This window comes from Mobula birostris, chromosome 31, assembly GCF_030028105.1.
Source record: "Mobula birostris isolate sMobBir1 chromosome 31, sMobBir1.hap1, whole genome shotgun sequence".
NCBI lineage: Eukaryota > Metazoa > Chordata > Chondrichthyes > Myliobatiformes > Myliobatidae > Mobula > Mobula birostris.
In genome coordinates, this window is record NC_092400.1 from 20,905,184 (window position 1) to 20,926,246 (window position 21,063).

At 45.1% G+C, this 21,063-nt stretch overlaps 1 protein-coding gene across 9 annotated transcripts in view; it reads left to right on the plus strand.

Moving 5' to 3' along the window:
• Nucleotides 1-21,063, plus strand: part of cux2b (cut-like homeobox 2b) — a 361,816-nt gene that overhangs the window by 210,876 nt on the left and 129,877 nt on the right. For 8 of the 9 annotated variants that reach the window (XR_011883734.1, XR_011883735.1, XM_072248032.1 and 5 more), the window contains exon 4: nt 19,089-19,167. Coding sequence is in view for 7 of the 9 variants with exons in the window: in XM_072248032.1 (XP_072104133.1) it covers nt 19,089-19,167 (79 nt within the window). In the remaining 2 variants the exon portion in view is untranslated. Of the gene's footprint in view, nt 1-6,112; nt 6,174-19,088; nt 19,168-21,063 lie in introns of those variants that run through there. The other variant, XM_072248036.1, reaches the window with a different exon arrangement.

Consider the following 21,063-nt stretch of genomic DNA (forward strand, 5'->3'; position numbering starts at 1 on the left):
CTCACTGCAACCAATGCTACGCAGCTCCCGCGCCGCCTGCCTCACCACCTAATAAGGGAAACAGGCTTGCAGCATCTTACTGGGTCTTGTGATCGCACGGGTAACATTCAAGACAATCACCCATGGCTACTCCGCACACCACCTTTGCCACCAACTCCGATGCTTCTGAGTATCAGGCAGCTCCTCCGATATGCTGGCCGGCTCCTCCATTGACCTGCCGGCCGGCTACTCCCAATCAACAAGCAGCTTACTAATGCAATAGACCAACTGTACCTGAAGTTAAAAACGTAGAACATAGAATAGTACAGCACAGTACAGGCCCTTCGGCCCACAATGTTGTGCCAACCCTCAAACCCTGCCTCCCATATAAGCCCCCACCTTAAATTCCTCCATATACCAGTCTAGTAGTCTCTTAAACTTCACTAGTGTATCTGCCTCCACCACTGACTCAGGCAGTGCATTCCACGCACCAACCACTCTCTGAGTAAAAAACCTTCCTCTAGTATCCCCCTTGAACTTCCCACCCCTTACCTTAAAGCCATGTCCTCTTGTATTGAGCAGTGGTGCCTTGGGGAAGAGGCTCTGGCTATCCACTCTATCTATTCCTCTTAATATCTTGTACACCTCTGTCATGTCTCCTCTCGTCCTCCTTCTCTCCAAAGAGTAAAGCCCTAGCTCCCTTAATCTCTGATCATAATGCATACTCTCTAAACCAGTCAGCATTCTGGTAAATCTCCTCTGTACCCTTTCCAATGCTTCCACATCCTTCCTGTAGTGAGGCGACCAGAACTGGACACAGTATTCCGAGTGTGGCCTAACCAGAGTTTTATAGAGCTGCATCATTACATCATGACTCTTAAACTCTATCCCACGACTTATGAAAGCTAACACCCCATAAACTTTCTTAACTACCCTATCCACCTGTGAGGCAACTTTCAGGGATCTGTGGAGTCTAGTGTAAAAACCGCATTTAACAAAGAAAAAAAACACCTTTGGTTGGCCCCTGGGAGGCTGCTGCGTCCGAACACACCACCATCTTACTGGAAGATTTTCACACTATGTATTTCCAATTATTTTATTGTAACATATAATAACTTGATGTCTTACTGTGGGCCTTTGAAAGATTATTACACAATTTTTTGTGTGTGTGTGTCTCAGTATCTTGGGGCCAGGAATTTGCACTCTCTGCAGGTGAAGCTGAACTTGAATGCTGATCTGGAGCTCCTTGGCTCTGCACTCCGGTCAGGCACTGTGTAACGTGGGAGGGCCCTGCTTCTGGTAGGCATTAGGCATTGGAGATGTGCTAGGTTGCAGCTTCCGCTAACAGCTACTAAAATATTCTAGAGATTTTTTTTTACATTTTGATGTCAGCAGATGACCTAAATGGTACTCAAATTCATATTATTAATATGTTCTATCCTTTACACCTGGATCAAGGGTGGCAGGTTGGGTTGAGGCACATCTCTACTAAAGGAGGTGTAAGGCGCTCCTTCCCACTGCTAGCCTGCAGGTCACCCTTGGGCAAGGTGTGGCACCTGCTTAGCACCCCCCCCCCCATTCGGGGCCACGTGAAGCTATGAGAGCTGGTGGTGCAGATCACAAATCTTGGTTATGTGACCACTGACGCCAGGCAGACAATCTCTGAAGAGTAGTGATAATGGCTTGGGTCACCCGGCTTGTACAGACACTGCCCAGAAGAAAACAATGGCAAACCTCTGTAGAAAACTTTGCCAAGAACAATCATGGTCATGGAAAGACCATGATCGCCTACGTCATACAAAACAGCACATAACGAACAAATGATACCTGTATCATCATTTTGGAAGATGCGAAGTTTCGAATAGAGTCAGCGATGTGTGTGTGTGTGTGTACACATCTATGTGTTCTTTTGTGTTTTTGGCCATCAAGTGAATTTTATTATCACACCCCAACATGCCGCATTCCTAAACCCTGAAATCTGTAATGTCATTAACCAGTCCCACTTGCCGTTGAAGTGATGATTTGTTCATTCAGTCATTCCTGTTGTAATTCTGGCCCCTCCTGGGGAGTGGGGGGTGGGGGGGGAGAGAGACTGATGTTCACAAAAGGTGCACGTGCCATGCCTTGTGCCAGGGCAGCGATTGTAATGTTGAGCTATCATCAGAGGCAGCTGGAGTCACGGTACTTTTAGATAAGCAGGATGTCATAAGACATAGAAGCAGAATTAGGCCATTTGGCCCACAAAGTCTGCTCCATCATGGCTGATGTTTTTTTAATCCCTCTCAACTCCATTCTTCCTTCCTTCTCTCCATACCTTTGACACCCTGACTAATCAAGAACCTATAAACCTCCGCTTTAAATATACCCACTGACTTGAGTCCCCACAGTTGTCTGTGGCAATGAATTCCATTGATTCATTACCCTCTGGCTAAAGAAATTCCTCCTTGTCTCTGTTCTAAAGGGACATCCTTGCAATCTGAGGCTGTGCCCTCTGGTCCTAAGCTCTCACGCTATACTACACATCTTCTGCAAGTCCACGCTATCTAGGCCTTTCAATATTCGGTAGGTTTTAATGAGATCCTTCCCCAGCATTCTTCTAAATTCCAGTGAGTACAGGCCCAGAGCCATCAAATGCTACTCATATGTTAACCCTTTCATTCTCATGAACTTCCTCTGGACCCTCTCCAATGCTAGCACCTCCTTTCTTAGATAAGGAACCTGAAACTGCTGACAATACTCCAAATGCAGTTTGACCATTGCCTTAGCAAGCCTCAGCATTGCATCCTTGTGTTTATTAAGCAGACTTGTGATATCATGCCTTGTTGATAGCAAGTTGGGGATACTCATTCCACTCCCCCCCGCAAGTGTCTGGATGGACAGTACCAACAAGGTGATCACTCTCTCTACCATTTGAATTTGGCCTTCAGTGGCCAAGAGCTTAAGGCAGTTTTCAACCATACCAATGTGTGCATTGAAGTTAAAATTGCCGCAATATGGGTCATCTCAGAAGTTAAACGCAAGTCCAGTGTATTCTTTACTCTAATTTAACTGCCTGATTACAGTTACGTAGCTGCTCTGGGTGATTTTTTTTTTGCTGTGTGCGAGTCTGTGCGCATGCATCGTGCGTGTCTGTGTGAGAGTGTCTGCGTGTGTGTGTGTGTGTGTGTGTGTGTGTGTGTGTGTGTGTGCGCGTGTGTCCGTGATGATGTCTTTTTCATGGATTTTACAAGGCGCGGAGTGAGAGAGAGAGACTGTGTGGCGTGCCACATCTCACACAGACATTTTCGCAGTATCGTCCCTTTATTTTACGAGGTCGAGTTGCGATCTCGACACTCAACCCGGCGTGGATGGAAAGCGTACTCGGGAGCGGACCCGACTGGTTTCGAACCGGGGAACCTCTGCTCCCGGGTCCGGCGCCGATGTCGTTGCGCCACCAGCCGGCCCGGTACATGATTTCTTGATGATCATACAATGACCGTACAAAGTCTCCAACTCGACCATCAACTCATCTGGTGTCGTATATTGGACTTTTAAAGAAAATAATAGGTGTTACTTATAGCTCTGGTGCCACCAAATGTTGCTTGTCAGAAATTTTACCTTTGAAATTTAAGATGTGTTCTGGGGCCAACTGTTCAATATTCAGATTTTAAGTATTTGGAAAGAACTGAATCTGTGAACCACATTTAATATCATTTGAAATGGCACGGTAGGCACAGTGGTGAGCACAATGCTTTACAGTACCGGTGACCCGGTTCAATTCCCGCCGCTGCCTGTAAGGAGTTTATATGTATTTCCATTTCCGTGTGTGGGTTTCCACGGGGTGCTCTGGTTTCCTCCCACGGTCTGAAGACCTGCCAGCTGGTAGGTTAATTGGTCATTGTAAATTGTCCCGTGACTGGGCTAATTAAATGGGAGGATTGCTGGGCAGCGTGGCTCAAAGGTCTGAAGGGACCTATTCCACACTGTATCTCAGTAAATAAATAAAAAGTGCTGGAAACCAAGTTTCTCATACATTCACATACTCTGCACACAGGGCCAGTGCCACCGCCTTGGTCCGGAATGAGGGGCTTCCATTGGATCACCATGTAAGAGCCCCTCGTTCACTCTCCACCCAGAAACTTCCAACGCACCTCTTTGTCTCACTCTCATTTCCTTCTGCCTTTTGATTTCTGTTTAAATTCTTCCAACTTTGTCTTTTCCTTCCAGGGATGAAGGAGAACGGCAATTATCAGACTGTAAGGACGAATGAAGTTTGCAAGTCTGGTTCTGCGCTGTAGATTGTAGAGTTGAAGTCTCCAGCTGGGTATCTTGTTTACAGTGGAAATAATGTCTTTTTACATCAAATGCTTTTCACGTCAGCACTGTCAGTATAAATGTTGGCCCACCATGGGGACTGGGTGACGCAGTGGAGTTGGGGAACTGACTTTCACCATTTAGGAGAGGGCCTAAATCCAGTTCAGACCAATCCCAATCCTGGGCTTGTGCCAGGCCCGGCTCGGCCTCAATCTGATCCCGTGCTGTGCTCCAGCCAAGTTTAACCCCAGACTTGGACCAGGCCTGGATTGATCCCAAGATGGCTCGACGATTACTTGAGCTGCCAGACTTATTTTGCACAGTCTGAGGAACCAGGTTCCTTATGAAGATAAGCCCCTGGCAAAACTGCTCATTGTTGAGTAGAAGCAGTAACACGTATAGTAAGCAGCAAGTCTTTTCCTGCAACGCCTCAAGGATGTCTGGGAAAATGTTGGCCCTTCTAATGGGGATGCTGTGGGCTTTGCACAAATTGGACTTCATCCGATGCTGTGCCTGTCTGCAACTCAGAAAATACTCCGATTTCCGTACAGACATCTATTATCTCTGCGGGTGCACGTGTGGAAGTAACAAATGCAGTTAGGAATTCAAGCGTGCCCAGCCCCAAGAATCTGGATTTTCATAAAGAATGTGGAGTGGACACTGAAAGATCTGCAAAAAATCACTGTGAGGGCAGGAAGATATTTATTCCCTCTCAAATTTGTCACCGGCAGGAGGAACATGCCTTTTATCTCTTTCTTTGGAGACATAACATTAGAAACCTGCTTTTACATGCCAACCAAGCCGGAGTGGAGCAGGATAGTATTTGATAAATACCCTGCATTATCAAACAAAGCTGCATTCAGCCTTTATTTAGTGCCTCCCTGTCGCCATGTACATGAAATGAGGAAAGAGGTAATTTAAATTAACCGTTTTGCTTCTAATCCCGGATTTGAAATTTTCAGACGTTAGTTTAGTGCACAGGATTTCTAAGCTGCAGGAATCCCAAGAAGTGCACACGCAGGTGGACCGTTGCTAGGATGTTGCTCAGTAAGTGTGTCCAACTCTTGGCAAAATTATTTTCAAATCTTTAAAGTGTTTACATTAGGACGACATTGCCATCTGGAATGCTGATTCTGAATGTACCACATTCTCCTCGGCGTGTTATGCAAAGCCTGTACATCTTTTCAATGGTGCAGTTTACTCGCCAATTCACAGTTATACCAGCTATTAAAATGGGACTTAATAACCTATTTTCATTTAGAAATGATTGTGAAGTTGCTGTGACGCATGGTAATAATGACACATGGCTCGAACTGACAAAGGTAATTAATTAGGCTATTATGCATTCCACAATGATAATTGCTTTGCTGGAAAGGCACCAGCCTTGAAAAGCCCAGGAGTATGAGTGCAATCCATCACTGAGAGTGTTTTCAGCACAGCTGTGTTTTTTCACCTTGACTCATTGTACAGCATATTAGGAACACAAAAATTAATGATACATCAATAAATAATATCTATTACTTGGCATGTTGCAAGCTGTTGGAGGATTTAATGGTTATTAAAGCTGTTTAATAGTAATGGCATTTCTTCTGCGCTCCTCCTGAAACGGGCTGTTTGACAGGGAATGTGTCTCCTGATTCTGGAAGTGAAACGTGTAATTTTCTGGAACTGGCGAACGTGACGGACGAGCTGCACTTCAGTCGGGGCGGCGGAGCTGTTCATTGGCCTCCCGGCGGGCCGCTGAAGTGTAGCCTGCGTTCCGAGGTGCGGCTAGGCAATTTGTTGAGACGGGCCCGTGAGTTACAAATGACCTCTCACTATTGTCTGCTGACAGGGATTTGATGCTTCTTGGAGAGTTTGTGTTTGACTGGAGCGAATCCTTCAGCTGCCAGAATGTCAAGGTTAGAAGTCAGTAATTTAACTGATAATTGCATAATCACCAGTTGTAGTAATTATAATTCATGATTACATAATTACTAATTACAGTTCTGCCAATCTAAGTGGCTGGGATTTTCAATAGATCTTCTACTTTTTCATATTGTGCCAGGGCTGACGGTTTTAAAGGAACTGCCAGAAACTGGGTGCCCAGCAGTATTGTTCCACTGATGCTTACACATTTATTTGGGAAATGTCTTTTTCCGTTAAAAGTAAAACCCTCTTGTTGAATATTTCTGTAATTCTGTCTGAAGGTGGAGGTACTTAGGAATTACCTCTTCACTCATCCCCAGCTTGGCTTCGGCTCGGAGTTACTGAAAAATCAAATGTTAAACGGGAATCACCTCAATTGCTTGTAGCGTTTAAATAGGGCAGCAATTGCACAAATTACTGGATAACCCTTTAAATGTGGGTCATGCTACGTGAGTCATGTCCAATTTTGGGTGAATATAATAACTCTTTAACACAATTTGGTCAAGTGAAGACTGACACTGGGACCTGTGTCTGCTGGTTTTAGTGAGAAACGTAAAACTGAAGCATCGCCAACTTCTAACCTGGACCTTTCTTTGCTCCAATCAGTGCAAAAAGGGTCTTGGGGCAAATTGGCCTGTTCCGATTGACACACCCACAATCCCGGAGGAACTCGGCAGGCCAGGCAGCGTCAATGGAAAAGAGTAAGCGGCCGGCGCTTCGGGCCAAGACCCTTCATCAGGATTTCCAGCATCTGCAGATTTTCTGGTGTCTGAAGTGGATCTCAAAACATCGAAAGATAAAAGTTGGAACTACAAGGAATTCATCCAGCCCCTTGAGCCCGCTCTGTCATGGCACAAGATCATGGCTGACCTCAACTTAGCTTTCGTTCCTCTATCCAACCTGACCCCACCCTACCCCCGTCTGAGAATATATTTAGTAGTTCAGGCTCCACATCTCTTTCGGGTCAAATTTATTTACCAAGATACAGCACAGAATAAACCTTTTCGCACTGTCTAGCAATTCCCCGATTTAATTAGCCTAATCATGGTACAATTTAGAATGACCAATTAATCCACCGACGCCTTTGGACTGTGGGCAGAAACTGGAGCACCTGGAGGAAACCCACAATGTCAAGGGGAGAACGTACAAACTCCTTGCTGGCAACGACAGGAATTGAACCTGGGTCGCCTGCACTGAAAAGTGTTGTGATGACCACTGTGCTACAGTCAGTCAGTCAGTGGGTGCCATCCCGAATCCGTGGTTGGTAGGTATGCACCTCCATCTTCTTCGATTTTGCGACAGCACCGAGTACAGCCTCTCCTCCAGTTTGTTCTTGCTGGCTGCCTTGGCACCGCCTGCCGAACTCAAGCCCGAGGCCATGTTGGCCTCCAGCCACGGCCGCTTCTTCGAGCTCGGCCCTTCCTTAGGCAGAGGCCTTGGGCAGGTCCAGGCACACGGTGCAGCGCCCAAGTTCATCATGTCTCTTCTAACTAGGTGCATAGCGTACGATTCATAGATACGTGGTGAGGCTTTAATCTCTTCCACGGAAAATGGTCGTTGGCTCACAAGGAGTTCATCCGCCCTTTGTCAGGTCTTGTATTTTTTTTAGTCCTGCTGGGTGTCCTCACACCCTCCTCACCAGACTAAGTCCGGTGGGCGAGCCGGCCCAAGTCACCGACCACTCGACCACGGCCCCCAGCTGAGCACCGGGTGCCCGCCCCCCCCCCACCGAACCTCTCCGAGCTCCTGGCGCCCAACCAAAAACCGTGGTTGCGCGGCCGGCGACCAAACCAGAAGCTACAGTACCACCCGGTATTTCACGGTATTTAGAATTGCTGTGAAATTCTAAATATTTACAATGATCTTAAGAGAAATAATTCCTGTCATAGGGTCTTAAAGCACTACAGCACAGAAACAGGCCTTCAGGTTAATCAGTCTGTACTAAGCTGTGTACTCTACCTTGTCCCATTAAACCACACCTGGACCGTAGCCATCTATAACATTTCCATCCAAGCACCATCCAAATTTTTCTTAAATGTTCAGCCAAGATGGCGTCGAGGTATAGTCTCTGATGAGGTCATGGCTCACAGTTCATTTTATGTAGGATGGTAGGTATGCTTTTGGGGCAGAGAGTGGAGTTAGAGATCAGGTTTAGGATTTACTGACAGGGATGTGGGGGAGTTAGAGGTTAGGCCTAAGCCTAGGCCTCTGCTCCGTGTCCGACGGCTAGTGACGTGGAAGTGTGGCGAAGCGCATCCGTAGTTGGATGCTGGGCCAGAAGACCATCGAGGACGAGGGCTGGTGCTCCCCACCAATTCCACGAGTCGTCAGCGGGTTCCGGGATCACGGTTCCATGCGGGCAGGAGACCCCTTAGGTGCACGAGTCAGTGAGACTGGAGTTCCCTCATTCGATGTCATCGGTGAGTCCTGGGGTTGTTACTGAAGACTGGAGCTCAATTGGAATTCTGGAAGTCAAGGCTCAATGGCCAAAGCCTGCGTCTGCAAGTCTGTTGGGGAAGTCGAAGGTCCATTATCTGTGAGTCTTACTGCACTAGAAGATGGAGGCCCAGGAACAGCCTGTCCTTGTGTGTGTGGGGTTGAGTGGTAGGGAGGTAAGAGGGCCTGTTGCTGTCGTTTTGTTGTTGTTCCTTGCGTGTCCTGTGAGCATGTAGGAGGGAGAGTGAAAATCTGGCCGAGCGGTGCCACAACAGCAATCTCTTACTCAACATCAGCGAGACCAAGGAGCTGATTATTGACTTCAGGAAACCGGAAGTGCATGAGTCAGTCCACATCGGGGGAGTCAGAGGTGGAGAGGGTCAACAACTTTAAGTTCCTCATTGCTGTCATTTCGGAGGACCTGTCCTGGACCCAGAACATCAGTGCACTTACAAAGAAAGCACGGCAGCACCCCTACTTCCTTAGGAGTTTGCCAAGATTCGACACAACATCTAAATCTTTGGTAAACTTCTATAGATGTGCGGTGGAGAGTATATTCACTGGCCGCTTTGTTGCCAGGTATGGAAACACTGATGCCTTTGAACAGAAAATCTTACAAAAAGTAGTAGATATGGCCCAGTCCATCGTGGGTAAAGCCCCCCCCCACCCCCTGTCCACCATTGAGCACATCTGTATGGAGCGTGTCACAGGAAAGCAGCATCCGTTATCAGAGGCCTCTGTCCCAGGACGTGCTCTCTTCTCACGGCTGCCATCAGGAGGAAGGTACAAGAACACTCACAACACGCTGGAGGAACTCAGCAGGTCAGGCAGCATCCGTGGAAACGATGAGTTGACGTTTCGGGCCGGAACCCTTCGCCAGGACTGAAGAGGGAAGGGGCAGAGCCCCTATAAAGAAGGTGGGGGGAGGGTGGGAAGGTACAGGAGCCTCAGGACTCACACCACCAGGTTCAGAAACAGCTACTACCCCTCAACCATCAACCTGGAACCAGGAGAAATAACTTCACTCAACTCCACTTGCCCCATCACTCCACAATCGACAGACTCACTTTCAGGGACTCGTCATCTCATGTTCTCGATATTTATTGCTTATTTATGATTTTTCCGGCTTTTGAATTGGCACCGTTTGTTCTGGCTGTTTGTCTGTTGTCTTGAGTGCAGACTTCCATTGATTCTGTTGTGTTTCTTGGATTGACTGTGCATGCCCGCAAGAAAATGAATCTCGGGGTTGTATAGGGTGAAATAGGTCCTTTGATAATATATTTATCTTGAGCTCTGAACGGGCACGCTATAGGTGATGAATAAATGAATGAATTCATCAATCTGCGGAGCAGACTCGATGGGCCGAATGGCCTACTTCTGCTCCTTTGTCTTATGGTCTTAACGTTATAATCGAACCAGCATCCACCACTTGCTGACAGCTCGTTCCACATTTGCAACACTCTCTGAAATCCCCCCCCGGATTTCCCTTAAATATTTCTCCTTTCACCCGCGAAATGTGATCTCGAGCTGTAGTCTCAACCAACCTCAGTAGGAAAAGCCTGCTTGCGTTTACCCTGTCTATACTCTCATCATTTTGTAAACCTCTATCAGATTTCTCCTTATTCTCCAATGCTTCAGGGAGTAAAATCCTAACTATTCAATCTTTCTCTCTAACTCAGGTCATCAAGTCCAGGCAAAATTGTAAATTTTTTCTGTACTCTCTCAATCTTATTGATATCTTTCCTGTAGGTAGGTGACCAGAACTGCTCACAATATTCCACATTAGTCCTCACCAACTTCTACTCCTGTACTCCGTACTTAGAATTATGTGCCCTCTTTGTGACACTATCTACCAGGTATGCCACTTTCCTGAAATTATGGACCTGTACCAATTACTGTGTATGACCTACCCTGATTTGTCCCCCCCCCGCCCCAAGTACAACACCTCACACTTGTCTAAGTTAAACGCCATCTGCAATTTTCAGCCTATTTTTGCAGCTGGTCCAGATCTCACTGCAAGCTTTGGTCTTCCTCGCTGTTGCCGAGCTTTGATAGTCTTCCTCACTGCCCACTACTGACCCACCTCCTTTGTTTGTGATGCTATGCCTTCTGGTCACTGTTCCCTTGTGGGTACGTGGGTGCGCAGCCGCATGGTAATTGAAATGTTCCTATGCACATAGCCGTCGTTGCCATGCAGCTGATACTGGACGCAGCTGGCAGAAGTTTACGAAACGTGAACGATGTTCTTTGCTGTACTGTATTTCATTATTCCCTTCAATTAATAATTGACGGCAGCACGCGTAGCCTCTACAGTGATGATGTCTGTAATCTGTCAAGTAGGGGACCGTGCACAATTTTGATTTGATGGAGACGGACATGAGACTACGGAGGAACATCTGGAAAACTTCTGAAATGTCCGCTTCGCTGCCGCTGCTGCTGTGTAGTAACCGGAATCTCCGGAGCGGAAGGCCCCAAAATCCTCGGCTTTGCTGTTTCAGCGGCCGGGGCTAGGTCGAAGGTGCTCGGCAGAGGATGGCGCTCAGGAGGCTGTATCGGGGGGGCTGGTCAGAGGCTCGAAGTTTTCGGACGGATGGACTCAGTGTCGGCTGTGGTCGGCTGCTTCCAAGGCATTGGCAAGTTGACGGTGCCTGGAGGTTTATGGCAGGGAGTTTCTCCCTTTTGCCGCCTGCTATCGGGGACTCTGGAGTCGATTGACTCGGGGACTTTTGAGACTTTATTTACCGTGACAATGGTTTGTTCTTCATCAAATTATGGTATTGCCTTGCACTGCTGTAACTATATGTTATAATTATGTGGTTCTGTCAGTGTTAGTCTTTGGTTTGTCCTGTTTTCTGTGATATCACTCTGGAGAAACATTGTATCATTTCTTAATGCATGTATGCATTTCTAAATGACAATAAAAGAGGACTGAGTGTTCTCCTAATCTAATTAAAATCAGAGGTATGTGATTTCTAAAATTTTCATTCTAAGTATTCATAGTATGCATATTACAACAAAAAAAAGTGCCACGCAGTGTTCAGGCCGTGTACAAGTTTCCTGTTCAGAGCAGTGGTCTGCGCAGTTGTGTAAAAAAAAACAAACAAATAAATAAAGGGAAGGTTGCTTCTGTTCCTGGATTCCCCCACAATAGAAAATACCAGCTCATAGGACAAAATAAATCTCAGGGTTGTATATGGTGACATATACATACTTTGATAATAAATATACTTTGAAATTTGAACCCCTTCATTCTAGGTTGACCTCTGAACCTGCTCCTGACTGTCAATAAGTGGGTCAAAACAAGCTACATTTCTCTAGCTTGTAGCAGTTACTTGGTAACTAAAGGAAGCTATCCTGGATAATGCTTCTTGTGTCTTCGATGAACAAGTCCTGGACTCTTTAATTGATGCGACAACCCCCTACTGTGGGCCACTTTGCATTGTACTGGGTGCAGAAAGATGTCTAGCTCAATAACTTCAAGCATTATTGCATTATCTTGCTCCTCTTTACAAAAAGCTATAATGGATCTAATTTGAAGACCAAGATTGCTGCCTTGCTGATAAAAAAAACGTGTTGCATTTCGAAGAATATATTGGCTAAATTTCCCTCCAGCAGCTGGTATGGTCTAATTGCCATGTTCATCGATCGTTTAAGTTTGCCTCTTCCGATGTGCATGCAGCTTGGCTGGAAATTATTATACTACCTTTGTAATTTTGTAATTTTAATCATATTTTCACACTATCAAGTAAATGATATACTGCATTTTGTTTTGAGCAAAATTTACACACAGTATATCAGAACAATTTAAGGTTCTAGAAGTATTTTAAGACCAAAAACAAAACATCAGAGTTTTCACTTGCATCAATTTTTTCTCTTGCCACTTGTGCCAAAGGTAGTACATGTGCTCGTTTTGACTAATTAGTAAATAAGCTGTAATTTATTTCCTGGAATTTAATTTTGTGTTTAAAATTCAGGCAGTGATCCTGGTTTTCAACTTTCCATGTCATTTGATGGAAGTCATGTGGGTTTGATGGGGTGGGGAAGTCTGTTGGCGAGCCTGCCAGCCTGGCACATCAACAGTCACTTGGTTGAGCTAGGGAGCTACATATTGTGGATCCGCTCTGGAGTTTGATTAACACATGTATGAGAAGGATTATATAAATAATAGTGAATGCAGCTGGAAAATATCCAAGAGAAGTGTATTGAATTATGGAGTTGTAGAGATCTATAATGGTAATTGGCAGATTTTTTCTCTAAAGAAACTAGACTTCGGTTATTAAAAGGACAGGTGAAGAAGGCACCCCGTAGAGGTGTTGAAGTAATTATTGGTTTGCAGTCCTTGTGGACCCTGCTTGTCTTAAGGAAAAGAAATAAAATTGTGACTGTCCCTTTCTAGTTTGCTGAAGTTTTCTTGAACAAAAGCTGAGTTCCGTTCTCTGCTTCAAAGTCGGTGGGTGAATGGATTGAAACTCCTTTTCTCTCACTTATATTTCTCCATTTGCACTCTCGTCTCCACCCCTTTCTGTTGACTTCCTCCTCCTCTCATCTCCCCCGTCATCCTGACGGCTTCTCCCTCTTTCTCTCAGCTTCCTCGCCTTGTTCTCTCATCGCCTCCCCCCATCTTTCTCTCTTCCTCGTTCTATATTATAGACCTTAGTTACCTTTTATGAATTTTATCTTGTTCACTAATCTTGAACGGTGAAAGAGCAAAGAAACATGAGGAATGCGGCCCCTAGGTGTTACCGGACTTGCTTTGTTGCTACTGATTTAATGTAATTCCTTAAATACTATTTAACTCTCACTTCTCTCATGTTCTGGCCCTTCACCTGGTAGATGTCAAATGTCAGCGTTCTGCGAACACTGGGAGCTCTTTTAGCATCTTTGACAAACTGAGGGAACAGTCACATTTCTGTGTGGATACACCTCCTCAGAGGTGCATTGCACAGAAGGGAGCAGCAATTCCTGTTGTAATTACAACTGGATTCAGAAGCTGGAGAGGTTTGTCAAGAGCTACAGGTTGGGTTCCAATTAACGGTGAAATCTTTTCAGCATAGTAAAATGTTCAGTATTTGTCTGACAACGTCTCCTTACCTCTGAGATCCAGGGTTAGCGCTCAACCAGCAGCAGGGAAAGTATTTTTTTTCACAAACAAACAGAGGCATCTGGTGAGAGATGGGCTTTCATCTCTTTGGACAGCAGCCTGGTTATAAACTGGGTTTCCTAACGAGGTTTGGTGATGCTGGAAGGCAGGTGGTTGTCCTGTTGAAGCCGAAATAATCAGTGGGGTTGAAGTGAGCAGGTAAAAAGTGTCTATCTGGTGGGAGGTTTCTGGCGTTCTGTTCATGAAGCTCAGATATTTCGCTAGCTATTTAAAGTTTGACCTTTGCTGCCCTCGTACATGGACGGTCAGTTTGAAATCCTTGAGGATGAGGAGGCTGATGCTGGATTGCACATGGAAACCTGTTTATTGAGTTACAACCCGGCCCTTCGAGGCACACCGCTCAGCAAGCCTCCGGTATAACCCTAGCCTAATCACGGGACAATTTATAAAGTCCAATTAACCTGCCGACTGGTACGTCTTCGCAATGTGGGAGGAAGCCCACGCAGTCACGGAGAGAAGACACAAACTGCTTACAGTCAGCGGCGGGTGTGGCACAGGAATGCTGTAAGGGTGTGAGTGAGTTTTGCTGACATTTATTGAAGGATGTACGTCGCAGCATGTAGGGAAATGTGTCACTTGCCCCAAGTCAAATCAACGAAGACTGTGCCGGGCAGCCTGCAAGTGTCGCCACGCTCCCGCCGTCAGCATAGCGTGCCCACAACCGACTAACCCTAACCGAATGTCTTTGGAATTGCAAGACACGTTAACGCTTGACCTTCTTCGAGGTGGATTGAACTGGCCCTTTTACATCCGGGGTCCTGTTGAATACGGTGTGTCGGTGGTCTGGCTAAGGCCTCCTCATGCAATAAGTTAAATTAATGCTGCTTTCTTTCACTTCGGGCCTCCATCGTCAACCAGAGCAAGCCTGGTGCTTTCACATTGGGACTCCCCGTGTGCAGAATCTGGCAAGGGACAGTGCGCAGGGTTGGTTTTCTTAAAGTGAACATTCTGGTCAAAAGCAAGTTTGAGCAGTGCTTCCAAAAGGAGTAAATGATTGAATTCACAGTGCAATCAATTATCCTGCACCAGGATGGTAAAACGAATATTAAATATATGTGGAGAACCCAGGAATACTATAAGGAAGCAAATAAGTGTTGCCGATGTATTTATTGAAGGATCTGAATCGCTTACAAGATATTTTCAATACTTGCAAGATCTTCTTTGAGGTACTTTAGGTCCATTGGCCATTTTACATCAAAGGTACGGTTGAATACAATGAGTTTGTGATCTGGTTAAGATTTCTTGAACATCGGTTTGGTTTCTACTTCATTTATCAGTAACCTCCCAAGTCAAGAGTTCAACCGATGCCACACTGTCCTGCAAACTCCCCACCCCCCAATTTAACCCCAGCCTAATCACGGGACAATTTACAACGACCGATCAACCTACCGACCGGTACAACTTTGGACTGTGGGAGGAAACCGGAGCACCTGGAGAAAACCCATGCACTCCATGTGGAGGACGTACGGACGACATCAGAATTGAACCCTGAACTCCGCCGCAAGCTGTAGTAGTGTTGCACTAACCGACACTACTTTTTTTTTTGAATGAAGTGAGCAGAAGGCAGTTTAGTATTGCAGAACCAGTCTCTGCTGGGCTATCCTGACCACACTGACTAAGCACATGGTCAGGAGTGCACAAACCACACCCTCAGGATTACAACCACATCCTCAAAGTGCGGTTTGTCCTCCAAATGCAGCAGTAATTCTCTGGGTAAACCAGCCAAGGGTTGAAACCCATGAAGGCTACATCTGCTGCTCAGAGCAGTGGCTAAGAACGTAGGGGTGATGGCTCAGCCCTCTATTTCTCTAGGAGGGGAGGAGAAGATGGCGGCGTGACACAGCGCGCACAGCCGCTCCGAAATTATATCGTATATGTAAGTAGGTACCGTGCACAATCCTGATTTGATGGAGACAGATGTGAGAAGCACAGAGGAACATCTGGAGAAACTTCTGAAATGCCTGCTTCGCTGCTGCTGCTACTGTGCGATCAAGAATCTCCGGAGGGGAAGGCCCCAAATCCTCGGCATTGCCTGTTGCTGGGGCCGGGGTCGAAGCGCTCGGCAGAGATGGTGCTCGGTGTCGGAGGGCTGGTCGGAGGCTCAAAGTTTTCGGACGGACTCAGAGTTGGACTGTGGTTGGGTGCTTCCAGGATGCTGCATCGGCAAGTTTGCAGCGCTGGAAGCTAATCACAGGAAGAGTTTTTCTTCCTTCTACTGTCTGCATGAGATGATGGAACTTTTGAGAGACTTTGAGACTTTTTTTATCGTGCCCATTGTCTGTTCTTTATCAAATTACGGCATTACTTTGCACTTTTGTAACTATATGTTATAATTATGTGGTTTTTGTCAGTTTTTCAGTCTTGGTTTGTGTTGTGTTTCTGTGATATCATTCTGGAGGAACATTGTATCATTCCTTAATACATGCATGACTGCGTGTCCTCATAATCTAATCTAATCCTTGCATTTACTGTTTCTATGACTTTCTGTTGTGGTCATTCATAAGATGGCAGCCCATTTGTAAATCCGGTGATAAAGTATGGAATGTTCCAGATAAAGATGGGCTCAGTATGATGCCTTTGAGAAAGTGAGGGCGAAAATCAGCCCAGCCCTGCCTGTAGTGATCACTTGCGTGCACCCACCCTCCCCACTGGAAGAAAACGTACAGCCAGATGTCAGGTGAGTTCCTAATTAAATCTTTGTGTCTCGCAGCGTTCTCCGAGCTAACAGGCAGGAGATTCCCCACAGCTTCCCGCTGTTGCTGTTCCGCGGTCGGCCACTGTTTCCCTTCCTCCCTGTTGAGGGAGTGCTTGGTCTCTGCTTGCGCAGGGAGCCGCAGGACCAGACTCTGCTGCTGCAGCACATAGGCAGATTAATGAGAACTAATGCCAAGCCATCCATTCCTCAGACAGCTTTCTTTCCACTGGGTTTTCCACTGTTTGAGGATCTGTGTCCAGACGTAACACGGTATCAAAAATCCACATCGAATTGTCAAGCAGCATTTCCTATCATCCACATTCCTTGGGATAGAAGTTGTTTAAATAATTGATTGTTAGATTACTTAGTGAAACCTTGGGTGTCAATTATAAATAGCTACGTGCCTCAGGAATGCACATTCAGCGTTTTTATGCGGGGAAGAGAAAGAAAAGCTGCCAGATTTGCATTTGACGTGGGAAGAAGCACTTGTCCTTTACCAGGTCTGGGTCTGTGCAAAATGCAGACACCGGGCTGCTAAGCACAGAGTAACACGAGAGGAAGACGCGCGGTGAACTTCTCTAATCCGTTTGTGATTCGTTCATTGGGATTGTCAGGGAGCCGTTTAATGGACAGTTTTTAAAATCTGAAATGATCAGCAGGGCATCGAGCCTCTCTCAGAAAGAGGCATCAATCTGTGACTATCCCCATTCTGCTTGGAATTGTTTTGTGGAGGCCACTTAAGTCCTTGCCAGTCCCTACAGATAATAATTGTGTGTTTCATTGATCTGTGTGTTCTGCACAGTTCATTATTTTGGCATATGGAAACAAAGCTTAAATTTTTAAAATCTTACTCTGGGATATAATCGATACGATAGTTGTCTCTGGATAACTTTAACCTTTATAGGAAATATGGGAGTTAACCATTGGCTGCCAGCCTCCGAGCTTCTGTTATTGAGCTGTGGCCTTGCTTGAACAAAGTTGCTTTTGAATTTTATTCTTTAATTTTCATATTCTGCAGCCTTAGTTGGTAAATATGTATGTCAAGCGTAGAGTCTCATTGATTGCATAAAGCATACAGGCAGTTGTGTATCTAGAGATCACTTAAAGCTGCACAGATGCCTTGTACTCAGACCTCAACCCTTTTGCACTTGTGGAGTTGCCAGGCCCGCAGGCTTTCTGTAGCATTTGTTTTTGTCAGTTTCAGTGACTTGAGGTGCTAGCGTCATATCAAACAAGGGCATCACTCTTAAACTTGTAAACACGATGTGCCACAGATGCGGGAAGTACAGAGGAACTAAAATGTGTACTGCAACTCAGGATGGTTATGCATAAGAAAACCTAACTAATAAATAATAAATAATTGAAAGTAAAGGAAACCAAAGCTACCAGTTCTAAAAATATTCAATAAAGAATGAAACTAGCAGGGGTTCCCAACCTGGGGTCTATGGACCCCTTGTTTTATGGCATAAAAAAGGTTGGGAACCCCTGAACTACAGGAAGCTTTAGGACAGGTTTGCCAGCATCTGGGGGATGAACACTTTTGAAACAGCACAGATGCCTGTGTACTGTTTCACCCCACCATTGTATCTGCCAGTGGTGTAGTGGCGTCCGCACCAGACCGGACTTAGAGACGAGGGGGTCCTGGGTTCAAATCCTGGCCGGCACCTTGCATGCTTTCCATCCGTGCTGGGTTGAGTGTCAGGCTAGCGACTCAGCCTTGTTTTAACAAAAACAGACAAATGCGGAGGAAACATTAAAGGCGCGGAAAGGAACAACAATTCTATAAAACAGTTAATGAGGGGCTGTAGCCATTCTTTTTTTTAATCCCTTGATTGACGTTGATAGGGCTTCTGGCTTTTGCAGTGTTGCTGACTTCCGTGATGGAATGCAGAAGCAGAGCCCGAAAATGAGTTTAGCCTGGCAACTGTAAGCTGGGTTAAGTGGTGAGATTTTTAAAGGTCCTTGTGTTGAGTGAATCATTAAACTGGACATTGCAACTTGAGGAGCCATATGCAAAAAGGAGAAGTAAGTGACTGTCACTGGAATTGCGCCAACACTGAGAATCTGATGGAATCAATCCGGATGCACCCATCCAGGTGATCAATTGATGTCGCCAATTGCACAGCTCACCTGTGCACACTTTTATCAGGTAACAGCATAGCACACAACTCTTTGCAAAGGGTTGAGTAATCTTTCTGAAATGCTAATTTGAGACCAACAGTTCCAATTTTTCTTGCTACATCTGGCTTTCCTTCCAGTGATCTATTTATCAACAGCCAAGCTCTGGGTAACTTCCTTGAACTTTTCTTGGAGAGTTTCCCTCAGCTTAGCCAGGATTCGGAAACGTTCAAGTGGGTTGCGCTGTGCCCTGCAGACGGTGGGGGAACCCACGGGATTCAAAAAGGCTCATGTTTCTTGGGGTCTTTCATTTTGTTTCCTAAATAAACCTTAATGCAAATACTATAGTTTGACAAAGTGATTCTTGGGCATTAATCAGTTTGCTGCCGTTACTCCTATTTGTTTGAAGGTATAGGTCTGGGTCCGCGCAAGTAATCTAATGTAAATCATCTTAATTATTTGAGGATATAAACCTTTAGTAATTGTTCTTTTTTCCAGGTGGTAGCACTTGGGAAAAGAAGCAAAGAGGCTGAGACTGCCTTTCTCAATGTTTACAAGCAATTAATAGAAGCACCAGGTAAGAAGACATTTAGATATTGATCCATCTGTAATAATTAGCTCTTCTGAAGTGGCTAAATGCCCATGCAAAGCAATTCTATGCATTATTCAGCATTCAGCTCAGAATGTCAAATCTGTATCATTGAGATCTATTGGTCTGTGTTCAGCATACCTTGCTGCTGTTTAATATGTTCTAGCGTGATAGTCATTTAATATTACAGCATGTGCAATGGAAAAGCTGTGGTTTATAAGAACACAAAAGATATAAACTAGCATGGGAGTCCAAACATGAAGTTGCCAGCATCACAAGTCAATGACAGGTTACTACCGGCAACAAAATCAATTTATTTCAGATCTGAATTGTGTTTGAGCAGACAATTACAAAAGAAATGTTGAATTTTAAATAGCAGTTGTGTTCTTAGCTGCAAACAACGTTGAGCTCTCATAACAAATCATGACTAACTTAAATTTTCCTTGCTACTGTCTCAAGATGCTCCATTTTTTTCCTAACTTTCCTCCTTGATCACATTTTGAGTTGTCTGTCCTAGCATCCACTTTTGTCTGATAACAAAGCAAAGATCCTTGCTATCTCATTATAAGTGGAAGTTCTTGTTATTGCTTTGTGTAGTTGGAACATTGGAATGCCGAATTTACAGTACTCCTGCAAGAAATGCAATGCTCTCTTTTTTCCCCCTCAACGTTCCAGTAATACACTTTGAATCTCCTCGTACATCAAGGGCAGGTTAGAAACCGCAGCTGGTACGAAAATAATCCTCCCACATACAAGCTAAAAGTGTAGAATAATGTGGAGGAGGAACGAGAGCCATCAAGGAAAGATTTCAAGGCCCTCACACTGTGTAACATCATCTGAACTAGATGTTACTTCACAACCTTGAACTCTCTCTCTCTCTGTTAGTAATTACTCTTTACGGCCACTCACAAACACCTGCTTGACAGGTTGTAATGCTCCTGTGGTTTTAACACATTTCCATTCACGGTTGTCACTTTAAAAGGCTTGACTAAGGCTGAAATCACAAATTCCGAGAGGATGCGGGGACAGATCTTAATTTAGCAAGTATATGATCACGGCATCTGTACATATGTAATTAAAGTATTAAATCTAGATTCTTTTTAAAATTGTTCATAAAGGTGGGAGTAACTAAAAAGACTTCTGAAATGTGCAAATACCATAATTAATGTCAGACTGGTGGAGAGGTGGTAAGTGAATTGTTGGCTGTAAATTACTGCCTGCTTTTGTCAGTGCTGATCTCTCCATTATAAACTTGCTTTGAATCGTTCACTCTATACCTGCGTCTGTGCCTGTCACTTGTACTTGCAAGCCCCCTTGCTGATATCGGACCTGAATGCTGTCCCTTTGAGGTCCTGTGCAAAGGCTTTTGAGAAGGATTTGTCAAGTTGACAGATGTCAACAGAAGGGGCCAGAACTATAAATGACCCATCAACGTGAAGGATTAAAGGGCTACGGAAACTTTGTTCTGTAATTTGAAACTAAAGGAAAGGACGTGCAAAAGACACAATAGCGTAAACTTTGCAGTGATGAGCTGAATGAATATTGTGTTATCTGACGTGTATTAGATGTCACACCAAAATTGACGTCTGCAGCTGTGCCCCCAGGAAAACCTGGCTTTTAAAATAACCATCTGTAGATGCAAAGATTTCCACTGAAAGTGTAGAACGCTAAAAAAAATCCTTCCCCAGTTACAATGCAGACAAAATGTTTTCATTCCAGAGGATCAAAGGTGTTTTAATGCCAGGTTCTCATCATCGAGTTCCACCTGCAGGTAGTGGCACAAATTGAACAATCTCCCCCACCCGGGTCTCAGACAGGAGTTTCTTCAGCATGATATTCTTCTTTGATGTTTGTTCGGGTGCTTTGATGTTGATTTAGGGGCTT